The 14,766-nt window shown below is 39.0% G+C and overlaps 1 protein-coding gene across 1 annotated transcript in view; it reads right to left on the minus strand.

Annotated features, from left to right (window-relative positions):
- The window catches only part of NOSTRIN (nitric oxide synthase trafficking), a 64,004-nt gene that overhangs the window by 12,105 nt on the left and 37,133 nt on the right, over window positions 1–14,766 (minus strand). Inside the window, exons 7-12 of the mRNA XM_083153895.1 lie at window positions 14,069–14,173; window positions 12,597–12,722; window positions 9,219–9,317; window positions 5,563–5,688; window positions 5,368–5,476; window positions 271–359 (exon numbers count right to left, since the gene is read on the minus strand). Coding sequence (XP_083010021.1) covers window positions 271–359; window positions 5,368–5,476; window positions 5,563–5,688; window positions 9,219–9,317; window positions 12,597–12,722; window positions 14,069–14,173 — 654 coding nt within the window. The remainder of the gene's footprint in view (window positions 1–270; window positions 360–5,367; window positions 5,477–5,562; window positions 5,689–9,218; window positions 9,318–12,596; window positions 12,723–14,068; window positions 14,174–14,766) is intronic.

Here is a 14,766-nt window from a genome sequence, read left to right on the forward strand (position 1 = left end):
CCCCCATTTAGTAAATACATCTTGAAATGATTTAAAACTGCAGGTGTCCAGGAAAGTGTCATAGGGTGATTTATTCTTTAAAACTGAAAGACCTACAAAAACATTTAGGTTCTGAATCGTTTGTAGGTCAATCATTTCAGAAAAGTAAGAAGCAACCTTGGGAAATAGGAAAATGTAAAAATAGCAGAAAGAAGAGAGCCGAGGTCCAGGTGGAATAAATCTGCACCATCTCTCATACTTTGCATATACTCTGAATAATGTGCACAGTACCTCATCCAGCAGAACAGTTGTTTCTTCCTCATTTTTCACATCTGAGAATGCCGGATTCTCTTTATAGGCTCTCAGCATTTTTTCTAACCCTAGAACAATAGATAGCAATTATTATTAGAATTCTATTTGTTTCCATGCAACCATTTGATTTACTATGAAAAATATAAAAGAGAACAACCAATTATTATCAAAGAACTGAAATAAATAAGTAAATGATAGAATCGTGAAAGGTTGAATTGTTTAGGGGACATTTATTTCTAAAGCTTTGAAATGCCAAGGCCAAAACTTATATTTTTCAAGCTATCTATAATAGAGTGTAAGCCCTTGTCCATTGTCACTATTGTCCTTTTTCTACTGCTATAAAGCCTTTATTAGTTCATGTAAAGCCGTTTTGTATCAGTATAAATAGGATGATAGCAAGAAAATATTACAGTAGCAACTGAGATACAGAGCGGACATGGCATTGCTGGTAGAACATAAAGATGGCTCAGTATCGGGGCGGTAGTATACGTTGTAGTGAATAAATGGAATTTAAGAGAGAAATTCTGGAAAGGTGGTAAAGGGAGAAGCAAAAGAAACAGATAGGCCCTGGGTCAGCTGTATTAAGTGATAAAGTGGAGAGTGATAAAGTACCAGCCAATAATCTCCCAACTGCCACATTAAAGGCTGGGTTTTGAAAATGACAGTTAAGCACTGTACGCACTAGGTGACATTGTGGCACTTCTGAACAACATCGTTAATCAAATCAATAAACAGCAATCCCCACCATCGCTCCCCCCCCAGCATCGGCAAAAGTGTATGATGCGTTCTGATGCTAGCACCCAGTCGTGTCCCCACAGCTGCTGATATCATGGTGGGGATCAATAGGTGTGTAAGCAAAATTAGACGCAGTGGCGGGCTAGGCCAGGGGGGGGGGGCAGGGTACCCCCCCAGGCCTCGTCACATCAAGGAGTATGAGAAGGGGCTATCTCTTGTTGGGCTCCTGGGAATGGGGAGTCAGTCATTCTGGGATAGATCACACTTTTAGTAAGCCACACCCCTTTCTGTGAGGGGCCGGGCTTAGTGGGCTGTGATTGAGAATGGAGGAGCAGAAGGATAGGTGCTGGCAGCAGCCTTCATTCATTGCACTTCCCCCTCCTTCCCTTTTCCTCCCACAAACCACCAGTCATCATGATTAGTGCAGACAGTAAGCTCCGCCTCCACCAAAGAAGGAGGAGTTTATCATCCTAATGCAGCTGGTTTAGCAATGCTGCTATAGCCCTGGAAAGAGGAAAGAGTGGAGTTTTCAATGAATCACGTTTGATCGATCCCCGGAGTATACGCACTGGGTGGTTTTAGCTCTGCGTATGCATATTTTCTCATTTACCCATGTGCAGGGCCGATGTGTGGACGCCTTCGGCGACTTACACAGTCATCGAGGCATTCGCACAGGAGGGGGTGGGATGGAGGCGGTCAGGGGGATGGCTCATGGTAATGCCCAGCATTTTATGAGCGTTCACATGGGTAAGAGGGTGGCAACCATCGAATGATTTCGCCCCCATACGCCCCTCTACAAATGGAGGTTTATGCTAAACTTCCATTCGCAATGTGGCGGGATATTCAAACAGCGGCAGGGGATGGGCAGTCGCTCGTCCGGCGGGCGGCATTAGATGCGTTACACTGCTTAGCGAAACAACGTGAACCAGGCCCTTGGAGTGCATGCAGCTTCTATTTACAGCAAACTATTGTTTTTAATATTTAAAGTCTTGAGTCCAGGGCCGGACTGGCCACCTGGCCCCTCAGGCCAATGTCAGGGGGAAAAGAAAAATCATCTTTCTCTACGATATCTGTAAATGTCTAACAATTTTGCCATCACCATTTTATGGCCACAGAAAATCATTCATACAGTAGGTATTAAAAAGCGATAAGCAAACTTTTTCTGCTTTTCACATATTGGTAGGTGTGCTAGTATAAAATCCAGGGGCCAAATGTAATAGGGTGTGAGAATCAGAAAGTGAGAGATTCTGGGAGAGTTTTCCATTCTTTTAAAGCGGCAATCAATTACATGGCAAAATCAACCTGGTTTTTCAGTGTAATTGATTGCCGCTTTAGAAAATGGGAAAACTCTCCCAGAATCTCTCACTTTCTGATTCTTACACCTTATTACACTTGGCCCCTGGTGTGGTATAGCTCACACACAATGTCTAGGTCAACAGTCATTGCGTCAACAGTAAAAGGCAACATTGACAAAAGGTCGACACAAGCACAATGTCTACACATAAAAAAAGTCAACATGAGTTTTTCACTTTTTTGGATCTCATTATTGACACTTGAGCTAGTTAGTGAGTTAGTGTGCAGCCGCCCCCCCCCCCCCCCCCCACTTCGGTCGCCATGCTTCAAGTACTTGTGCCGGCACACTTTACTGTTCCCAATCGGAGTCCATGTTGATGGTTGATGTTTTGGTGTTTATTGATTGTCAACCTAGGCATTGTCTGTCAGTCAACTGGATACCACAAAAGCCAATTGGAAGGAATTGTGAGATGGGGGTGGGCACTGGGCAGACAAGCGAGTTGGCATTGGAGATGAGGCACAACATGCCTCTTTCGAGCTCTAAAGTAGATTTGCTTGGTGACAGAGAGAGTAGTATGGAAATAACATTATAATCTTGTAGTGGGTAAAGAGTTTAATTCAGAGGCGAAGGCTAATGCTGCGATAGCTGTGAATGTGTACTCAGAGACTTTGGGCCTGATTCTGGTACAATTGCAAAATCAAATTCTCTCCAAAACCATGTGCACTGCAGGGGGGCAGATGTAACATGTACAGAGAGAGTTAGATTTGGGTGTTAGTTTGTTTCTGTGCAGGATAAATACTAGCTGCTTTATTTTTACACTGCAATATACTGTAGATATCAGTTGGAAGTACAAACCCCACTCAAATCTAACTCTGCACATGTTACATCTGCCCCACCTGAAGTGCACATGTTTTTTTTTCCATTAGAGAGAGAATTTGCTTTTGCGAGTGAATAAGAATCAGGCCCCTTGTGCATATATGCACATTCCGCAGCCAACTGGATTTGTATTGAGATGCCCCATGACTGCTCTCCAGGTCTCAGCATCACAAGACCATCACAGCACATTCGCTGTGCGATGAAGTCAGATAATAATCTCTTAACTGGGTAAAAATCTGGGTTAGTAAATCCTGCTCTGGATTAGGCCTAAAGTCAGACTATATTGTCTATTGTTGCTTAGCCGTTCTGGAGCACTTTTGTTGATGTTTGGAATGCTCCCATTTGGTTTTGAATTGCTTCTTACTATAAGGTTGATGCAGAGTTGAATGAAAGTCAGTTTTGTAGATAGATCTTGCATAAGTTTGTATGCACAGACATACTTAGACTCATTTCACTGAATGTCATTACCAAACTTACAGATAAGGGCTGTCTCAGTGGCGTAACTATTGGGCAGCAGACCCCGCGGCAGCTTGGGGGAGCCAGCGCCTGAGGAGTCTGTCGCGGCTGCACAGTGGGCACTGAAAGGACCTCCCTGCCAGTCACCACTCACCAGGTAAAGTTTCGTGCTAGCAGCCGCAGCACTGTACCAGCCATCACAGCACCGGCGCTACAGTGCCATGCTGGGCTGTGGCTGAGTCTGGCTGTGAATCTGTGGCTGGTGCAAAGGCTTCAGAATGACGGTGAATCTCGAAGAAAATCACGGTGAAAGCATTTCTCCATTCTAGCATTGAATACACTCTTGGCGAATTAAAGTCAAAACCCCATTGAAATACACTAGTGAATTGCAAGTATGAAACGGAGAACTGTCCGGCATTCACTGTTGTAGAACTCCCATCTTTGTCAAGTTACCCCTACTGTATATATGTTGGTTGTAGCTGACTTGTGAAGGGCAGTGGTGATTGTAGTCTTTTAGGGCCAGATGTACTAAGCTTGAAAAGTGATAAAATGGAGAGTGATAAACCACCAGCCAATAAGCTCCTACCTGTCATGTCACAGGCTGTTGTAGAAATATCACAAGTATGAGCTGATTGGTTGGTGGTTTATCACTCTCATTTTATCACTTTTTAAGCTTAGTACATCTCACCCTTAGAAGGATACAGCAGTATTGAGAAAGAATAGCATAGAAATGAAAGAGCAGAGTGGTTCAAGTGAGGCTAAGAAGAGGACTTGGTCAGGAAAATTAGATGTTGGTATGGGTGCATGGATTTGCTGCAGGTGCAGTTAGGGAACAGGTGGCAAGGGGAGTTAGAAGGTAATACAGATGTGGTGAGTGAGATAGCTTAACTGTAGAAGCTTTATATGCATAACACAACATTCAGGGAAAGTCCATAGTGATTCATTGAAGATGATGTCCACTGGTTGAGACTGCAGAACGAAGTAAGTGTGAGGAGTAGCAGTGCCAGTATAGTTGTCAATGCAAATGTTGATTTCCTCTAGAACAAGCTTGGGTACGTCTGTGAAAAATCAAGTGGTCAAATTGTATAGGAACTGTCAAACAGAGCTGGGAGGAGGCACATGGCAGCAACATGGAAGTGGAGTGAAGAGTAGAGATGTACTGTACGAACTTCAAAGGAGGAGGAGAGAGAGAATTTTCTGGGGTGTGGGAGGATGGAGAGGGGGGGGAATTGCAGCCAGCGAAATCGATCTTCATGTTGGTGCCAGAGTGTAGAAGAAGGAAGGACACCCTTGAAGAGAGTAGCATGAGAAGAAACAGTGTTGTGGTTTGGTAATGACAGAGGAATGATTCATGGATGGATGCGGACAATAGTGATGGTGCTGCCCGGGGCACCCCGGCCCAGTCCGCCACTGGATGCAGGTTTAGTGCAGACAGACTTAGCACTGCAAAATATACAGAAATAAGCTCTAGTACCCAGAGTATAAAATAAGCAAAGGAGTCAGTGAATCTGGAGGTAGAGTGCTGCCAACTTGTTCTGCATTCCGAAGCCCTGTGCACAAATGTGGGTGCAGACCCAATACAAAGGATTTAACACTATAATTCAGCCATAGTTGTTCATAGTGTCGTATTCTCAGCTGGGACGCATGTGCAGTACAACAGATCACAAGATTCATCTACAAAATACAGAAAATAACTGTATTCATTTCCATCTTACCATCCCTGTCTTTCGTGGCTTTGTCAATGTCACTTTGAAGTCGTTCTAGCTTCACGTTTATAGAGGCTGTTCTTCTGTCCGGATTCATAACAATGGAACCATCTTCTTCCTACAGTATATAAAATAAAGAATGCACAGCCACTGACATTTACAGTGCTCGAATCGGGTTATGTGTCTAACTCAATAATACCTTACATAATAATCCAGGAGTAGGAATTCTGACTTGTTGTCTTCAGTAAATATGGTTGTTTCTTCCATGAAAGACTGAATATCCTTCTCCACATCAATGCTTTTAATTGCCTGGTCAATTTGGTTCTGACACTATAAAAAATATAAACATTTATATAGCAATAAAATACTATGTGTGTTTTCAAATAAATCCATAACTGTCCTATTTTCATTGTTCATTAATTCTTTTTGTTATATTTTTATATAGCATTTACATTAATTTATGTGCTGTTGCCTAGCAATATTAATTTCCGTTCAACTATATGACAATGAACTGAAAGATAAAAGTCAGTGACCTCATAAAAGTGCAATAGGATGATATAAAAGGTTAATATACTGTTGTAGCTTGTTAAACAAAAGATAACACAAAGGCAGATACTTAGAAGAAGCAGCTCTGCTTATTTTACAGACTCTTATCTTGTATTTGTCATTTACTTACATTATATGGATCAGCCTGTACATGACCAGTTTACGACTCAGTATAGAGTATGCCTTATCAGCAGAATAAGGGGAATTGTAAAACAACGCCCTTCTCCACCCTTATACTGTTATAGTATTTATATTCATAAAGTACTCATTATATGCACCAATAATTAGACTAATTTACAAAATTACAACAATGCACTCACACAATGCAATGTTATTAGCCTAAGCAGAATTTACCACTTGTTTTTGGGCACCCAACCATCAAATCAATCTCGTACATTTGCATTTACTCCACAAAAAGCATTTTTAAAAACATTAAAAATGTCACATTAAAATCCAATCAAGTTTCACTTTAGGACCGCCTGCTCCATTAATGGAACCTTTTCAGTTTTTGAAAAATACCATTTGGTTAAGCTTCATTGACAATACTGTATGTCTTAATTATATCGATCCCACCGTCCCATGAAGTTGGTATAAAAGGCGAAGTTGAGTTTCCGAAACCTCTGACCAGCTAGAAGATTGCTACAGCTTCTTTAAAAAAAATCTCTATAAAGCCCCATACAGACTAGGCAACCCTGGACGCGGACAGTGTAGTTAATAATATTGAGTTAATAATAATATTGATTGTACGCAATGAATGATATCGGTAAATGATATTGTTCAGGGAAGTCACTGGGACTTGCTGAACATGTGGGTGACGGGTCGTTAGCGATGGCAAGGGATGTTACTGATGCACGGCACTGCGCTTCGGTAATGATATTCAATGTACACACTAGAGGGTATTTTAAAAGATATAACTCAGAAGCCCCTTTCTGAGCAACATATTTTACACTCTCCTCTAGTGTGTATGGGGCTTTACACTTCACATGGTCCCTCATTGGTGGCAGTAGTGTACAAGTCACCTGAAACATGGCACAGGAGGAAAATGGCCGGGAAGATGATGATCATTTTACTGGAGACTTGTAAACTTTGCGTTTTCAGAGATTGTCTGTAGGAACCTATAGTATCTTCTGATCCTTTCACTCCCTCTAACTTTTCATCATTGCTGACCCTGCATCACTGTGGATGTATGCACAATCTGTAGTGGTGCGTTTCACTGCTCCCAAAGTAGCAGTGTTAGGGGTTTCTGGGAACAGCTACACAAGGTGAAGGTATACTATACCCTTATTAATGTTCTGATCAATTGAATTGCTTGAATTGCATGAAGGAGAAATCTTTTTCCACAATAACATATTCACTGGGTGCTTCTGTTTTAATACTGGACTGGGTGGTGTTATTTATTACTGAGTGGTACTGTTTATTACTTAGTGATACTGTTTTATTACTGTGAGGTGTTCACTTGTTACTATCGGATTACAATGTGGTGATGATATTTATTACTGGGTGGTGCTATTTTATTACTGGGTTGTGCTGATTTTTTTTTACTGGGTTGTGTTTTATTATTGGGTGGTGCTGATTTATACCTGGTGCTGTTCTGCTGCTGGGTGGTGCTGAATATATTATTATATGGTGCTAATTTAATACTGGGTGGTGCTGATTACATACAGTATGGTGCTGCTTTATTATTGGATGGTGTTGCCTTGTAACTGCATGGTGCTGGTTTGTAATAAGCTGGTTCAGATTTATTAATGGGTGGTGCTGATTTATAACTATATGATGCAGTTTTGTTACCTGGTAGTATTTTTTTATTACTCAGTGGTGCAGATATATGACTGGGTGATGTGGATTTATGACTGTAGTGTTAATTTATTACAATTTGGTGCTGATTTCTGACAGGGTGGTGCTACTTTATTACTGTGTAATGCAGACATATGACTGTGTGGTGCGGATATATGACTGGGCGGTGTGGCTATATGACTGGCTGGTTATACCGCCGAATTCAGATGTGGTTGGTAATGTATCAGTTGGTGTCTTACAAGCAGATGTCTCCTGCTGCAGCAGTGATTTGCCCTGCCTCTCTCGCTCACGATAGGGTGGCTTTTGGCACCCATGGTGCCACGCAAAGATGGAAATTGTTGGCTAGGCAACTGACCGGGGGCTGGTAAGGGACGGATCATAAAGCAGCTACTTAGAGGGAGGGAGTAATCCCTCAAAAATCCAAGAAACAATAGAAAGAATAAGTAGTGCTAAACACCAATGAAGAATTAAACATTCATAAAATTGAATAATATAAAAATAAGCACAAAAAAAACATGAAAAGCACAAGGCACCATTGACAATTCGATAGGTAAATTGTTATATATTGAATTGATCCATTCCTATATGCACTGCCAATAATGAAAGTCCAAATGTACAAGTTTCCAGTGGAAAGGTCTCTCTATAAAGATGGTAGATTTATAGTTACCACAGTTTTTGTCCACTTGGGGCATTATTCCAGTTTGGAATGCATAGCAGCAGTAGCCTCCATAATGGTGGTTTAGAGAGAAATACATTTGTCTGGACTAGCAATAGGTGTGAAAAGCAGGTCTTGATATCAGTGGCTGGTCTGGATCCAATGTAGGTGCAGATGGATGGCAGGGAAGTGTCCAGGTACTCTGCTTCAAACGCGTTTCGCTGTAGCTAGGTACAGCTTTGTCTAAGGCTTTTCATGATTTTATTGTGCTTATTTTTATATTATTAAATATTATGTCATTTTTATTCTTCATTGGTGTTTAGCGCTATTTATTCTTTCTAGTGCCACTCTAAGAGCCTGTCACAGAGCAGAACGGGTTCTATGCATGTGCAAAGTACTGATAATCAATACTTTTCTCATCCGGGTGCAACTGCTACGGGATCTGAATTAGCCCCAATGGTGGTTCTGTTTTATTTCTAGTGTAGTGCTAATTTATTTTAGGGTTTTATTACTGATTGGTTTAATGTATTCCTGTTTAGCACTGACCTACTAAAGGGTGTTGTTCCTTTATTACTGGTTAGTGCTGATTTATTTCTGAGTGGTCCTGATTTTTTATTTAGTTGTGTTACATTATTACTGGTTAATGATGATTGTTTACTTGGAAGATTTGCTGTATTACTGGGTAATGCTGATTTTTTTATGTACTCCAAAATATGAAATGAGTGAAATAACTTAGTACAAATAAGTCAATTCTGTTCAAAAATGGATAATAATAACATACATTTATGATTTAATTGTACTTGAAGATGATACTTTTATGATTTCATTGTAACCATCAATATTTAATATATTTTGTTTTACTTACCATGTTTATAGTTTGCCCATAGCTTGAAACATGCTGATTGTACAGTGTTAGAATATGAGAAAGCATTTGTATTCTCTCTTTTTCCAGATCTTGAATGCTCTGAAATCGAAAATGAGTAATAAATTAATAATTCTGAAACAAGCAAGATTAAAACTCAATAAATTAGCAAAATGCAACATAACACATAGCAAACAGATAATACACCATAATGGAAAATAATTTAAGTGTGAATAGCATAGCATGCCACCTAGTTTGAGGCATAAATACAGGACAGAACAACCTTTAAAATACATTCATGCAAATAAACAGACAAAAATGTTAAAGTTTAAAACATAAATATATTTATTAGGGTTTTCCTCAATTGACATAATTTTACCAATAATTAACTTATAAACAAGTACAAGTATTACAGGTTGGGTCTCCCATATCCAAAATGCTTGGGCCCAGCAGTATTTTGGATGTCGGATTTTTCAGTATTTTTGAATATTTGCATACATTACTATAATGATATACGTATCTTAGAGATACTGTAGGATCCATATCTAAACACAGAATACATTTATGTTACATGTGCACCTATACAGACAAAGCCTTGATGTAATTCTATACAATGTTTGTAATAAAATTGTTTGCATTAAACAAAATATCTGTACCCTGTATCTTATCATCAGTAAGCAAAGGTATCACTATCTCAGTCACACTCAAAATATTCTGTATTTTATTATTTTTTGCATTTCGGAAAAATCGTCAGCTGCTTTCGACAATATGCAGCCATTTTTCAACAATCCATGGCCGTTCCGACTGTTGGAACATTTACGACAGTCGGAAGATTGAATACCAATGGTCGAATTAGTCAGTATTTCCGACTGTCGGAAATGACATTGTCTAAGTCTAACATTTTTTAAAGAAAAGTTGTATGAATAGTTTTCCATATGGAACAGTTTAAATCCAACTGGAAAAGGTGAAAAGGCTAAAGGGAATTTTCAAAACATGGAAGATTTTTAGCAGCTCACTGTCAGCAATGGTGGTGCATAGGTTAGTAAATAATGATTTACTCAGTACTATAGAAGCTTGTTACTTTCTTTACTTTTTTAAAACTTTTTATTTTGTATTGTCATTATTTATAGCGTACGTTTTTACTACTGAAGACAGAATCGTTTTTATCATTCATATAAACAATACATTCTCAGTGGCATTTGGCATTCAGTAGGTTTGTCCTTTCTGATGTGTTAAAAATGGTTTATTGATGTGTTACCTCTGTTTGTATTGCCTTGTCTACCCAAGTTTCATTCCCAATACACAGCATTAATATTGCAATAATAAATCTGAATAATGTTACATATACTGTATACTAAAATCGGTAAAAGATCATTGTTCTTTCAAGGCTATGGGTTATGTAAGTTGTGATGTAACTGCACGTTAGAGCATGGTCACCAGGTATTGTAACCCGGGGACTGGGGAGCCTTATAGTTCAGGCCGCAAAGACAAAGTCAGCAGGGAAAACGCAACTGTATTTTTGTAATTTTGAATGTACTGTAAGAATGTAATGCACCATTATCACACTAAATGGTCGCTTACTCCCCAAAACCCCTAGAAAAGATATTGCACACACCCCAGTGTGCCAGGAAAGGGCAGGGCTACAAACCCCAAGTTGTAAATAATTTCAGCCAAAGAAACTGACAGTTATCCCAAGAACACGTCAAGATCATGCCGCGTTCAGGTTCCCATGTACAGGATTCGGCCTCCTATTAATAATTTTACTTGATTTTAACAGATTGGATTGACTACAGTTTGTCATGTGACCAATGTCTTCCATACTTGTCTAGTATAAAAATCCATATGGGAACAACACCTTTGATAAAGCCGTATTGACACATCGAAACACGTCAGCGCCTTTTTACACACTTGAGTGATTGGACCAAACCAGCCCACGATAACACCACATTTCAAGTGCCCACTATAACTGGAACAGACTACACCGCCACTTTTGCCTCACTACAGTTGCCCAACTCTTCTTCCCTTTGGTGGACAGCAACCTTGCACCAATTAGTCCGGATACCAACAACAAGGAGAAAGATGGAGGTGATGGACTAGATCCTTGGCGGACGGTAATTAACCATTTCAATATATTCTTACCTGGCACCTGTTTACCTAATTCTGGGGCATACTAGGAACGGACAGTCTCATCTGATACCCACAGTAAATGTGTGAGGCACTGTTTATATTTTCAAGCATACTGTATGCGATACTAGCTGTTTTTGTTGGTCACCAAATAGTTTTTATTTACTTTTTCACCATTTTATATTTGGTAATTAAAAATGTATTATTGTAAAATCAATCAAATCTACCAATCGCTGCTATTTCCTTTTTCCTTGTTTACTTCAACTGTTTGATAGGTAAATCCTGTCATTTTGGTGCTTGGGAATCTACATGCTCTCTTGCTGGAACATTACCATTTCATGATAATTTACCTGGTGACACTACAGAAATAATCAAAAAACATGTCATACAAAAGACAACAGTCATATGCAATCCCTAATATGCTGCCTAGACCCCATAGCCACAATGCATGCTGCACAGCAATGAGTCACTTTATATGTACATGTAGGCGCAGGCCTCATCAGGAGTGAAAATTCTGTATACGGTCTGTGATAAACTCATGGCCAAAAGAGGAGGGTTGTTACGTTCATTACAATATAATGAAATAAAAAAAATCTAAAACATATATGATGAATCGAGACTTTGACCAGTTGGCAGTGAAAATGTAAAACGGCACTCATGGTCATTGTACAGACCCGCATGCTTTACACTGACTGTGAGTGCAGTTAAAAATTCTTTGGAGCAGCAGGTTTCAAAAGCTATCTCTTCAGATATAAAGCCCTAAGTATTTAAGATGTGTATTTTGAAATGTTCCAACAGCTGATAATTCTAATATCTGATAATTTAATTATGTTATTGTCCTTCCATGTACAGTAGCAGGAATAAAATGTGTCACAATTTATGGTGGAGATTTCCATTTAAACACAAGACTGTGATAATCAAATTGCTGACGGCTAAAAGTGGACTTTATATAAAATATAAGTTTCCGAATACTAGACCAGGTGCACTTTAAATTTTAAATAATTATTTGTGGTTATACTATATTTATTTTTTTGTATTATTGTTACTTGTTTTTTAGGTGGCCGCCTAGAATGTTTTTATAAAAATGTATTTGATTTAATAAATGTGACGATACATTATCGATTATTATTAAAAATATTTGTGAAAGTGTGTTTATCTGTGGTGCCTTGAATTGCTTAAAATACAATTAGCGCAGCTACTGTACTCATATATTTTTGGGATTTACAATGAGTGGAATGACACATGTGATTTACTTGCCTTATAACAGTTCTCCAAAACACTTTCCCATTTCAGTCTAGCCGCTTGTCCATTAATGTTTTGTTGATAATAGTCTTCATCTGTTTTGGTCAGGGCCTCTGTTGACTTTTTCAGTTTATTAAGAAGCTAAAAAGGAAATGCAAGATAAATGATACAATACTTCTCTTCATCCCAAACCACAAATATGGGGTCATTCAACCTTAGGTCAAATGTCTGTTTAGCCAGGACAGTCACGTGTTGACCCTTAGAACTTTTAAGCCTCTGTTGCTTATAATTTAGATAATTTGTGCAACTATATTTTAAAATAAAATGAATGGTATATATATGTTCCCAGGGATGGAAGGTTTTTCAGCCCCCAAGGCAAAACCCCTGCTTACTGCTCCCACTTCCACCCACAAAGTAATGCTAACATTCCAGAACCTCAGGAGAAACTTAGACGTTCAACACCTCACGTCTGCAGTAAGTTTAACAATGTCGCCTCTCTCAGAGACATCTTAAATTTGATTACTGTAAGACTCTGGGGAGCCCCCAGATTCTGGATCCCACCTTCCACTTTTATTAGTTTCAATAAGGATGCCTCTCTCAGAGTCTTTCTTAATTTTGTGATCATCAGACTTATGCCCTCCCCCCCAGATTCTGGAACCCTTAGGCAGCTGCCTAATGGTAGAGCTGGCCCTGGAATGTTCCTATTGTTACCTTACGTCCCAGCCAACAAAAGTTGTGGTGTAAAATGTATAGCCTGTGCAGGCATGTTGGTTACATGGATTTGTTGACTTCTATTTTTTTGAAAATCTAGGCCTCTAATATTTTATCTGTAATAATAATAATAATAATAATAATAATAATAAAAAGCTGATATTACTTATTAAGCCAAAGATACTAAAATCATTTGAAAACTTGAAATCTTATTTGAACCAAAAATCGTAAGTAAGGATGTCAAGTACAGCTCCCGTCAAAGCTATAAAATGAATGGTATGGGCAGCTGTTGCCCAAACTTTTTTTGAATCTAGAGTATCAGCATTTTCTATTGATACATTTTGGAAAACAAATAAGATAAAATATGATTATTGTGCCTACTTGCTAGGGTCAGTTATGTGGTGGTATGAGGTTTTGCTTCTGATTGTCTATGTGTTTTATGATTGCCAGCCACTAGCAGTGGTTTTATCTATCACTTTGACCATAAGTACTTGAATTTGGTCCTGGGCCACCAACCCGAGGCATCCCTGCAGGAGCTTTGTGGTACCTCTGAGTGCCCAAGCACACAGTTTGGGAATCACTGGGTTAGGGGGATATTCAATTAGCCCTGGTAATGTACTGTAGCTAACTGATACCCCAGGGGCTATCCAATTAGTCCCAAAAGAAGGCTCAATTGTTGTCTCCCTAAAATTTTGTTAGGGTAATCAAATATCCTCTAACAGTTTTTTCTGATAATTGGTTGAACGCATACCCAGAACCACAAGTTATATGTTTACCTTCTGTCTCTCCTTTTCCGTTAAAGATTCTTTTGTGTTTTCATTTGCCACATGATGAAAAAGTGTTTCATGCTTCTTAGTACATTCTACTAATTTCTTCTTGGTCTATAAGACATGGAAAATATTTCATTAACAGATCACTATCAATTTTCTAAAGCGATGCCTAGAGATGAGTGGAAAGGTAGGCAGGGGTATACTTACTGAACCCCTGTTGGGATTCAATGCCGGTCAGCCGTATATATGCCCACACCACATAACAACATTAATAGATTACAACCACAGCTTCACACATTTTCTAAAATTTTCAAAATCAAACTACCAAATATTGTATAGTAAGGTAAACCGCAAAATGGTGAAGCAAATGCAGAATACAAGGGGTTTCTGCCAAAGAATTTCATACCTTTGTGAAAATTCTTGTTCCACTCCAAAAATCAATTTGCATAAAATGTCACTCCAATTTTTAATTTCGATTTCCCTGTCCATTTTGTAATACCACCTTAGTTACTGGCCCAAATTAAACACATAAATACATGCCAGTCAAAAACAACCAGGAATCCTTATTAATTTTTATTTACAGGTCCCTATTTGAACTTTCTACTGGACAAGTGGACCGTACCTACGTATCAAGGTAGGTAAATATGTATACATGTAGTACATAAGTGTGTGTGTGTATGTGTGTATGTTATTAAAGTTTTACT

The sequence above is a fragment of the Crinia signifera genome, chromosome 7, assembly GCF_055691185.1.
Source record: "Crinia signifera chromosome 7, ASM5569118v1, whole genome shotgun sequence".
Classification (NCBI taxonomy): domain Eukaryota; kingdom Metazoa; phylum Chordata; class Amphibia; order Anura; family Myobatrachidae; genus Crinia; species Crinia signifera.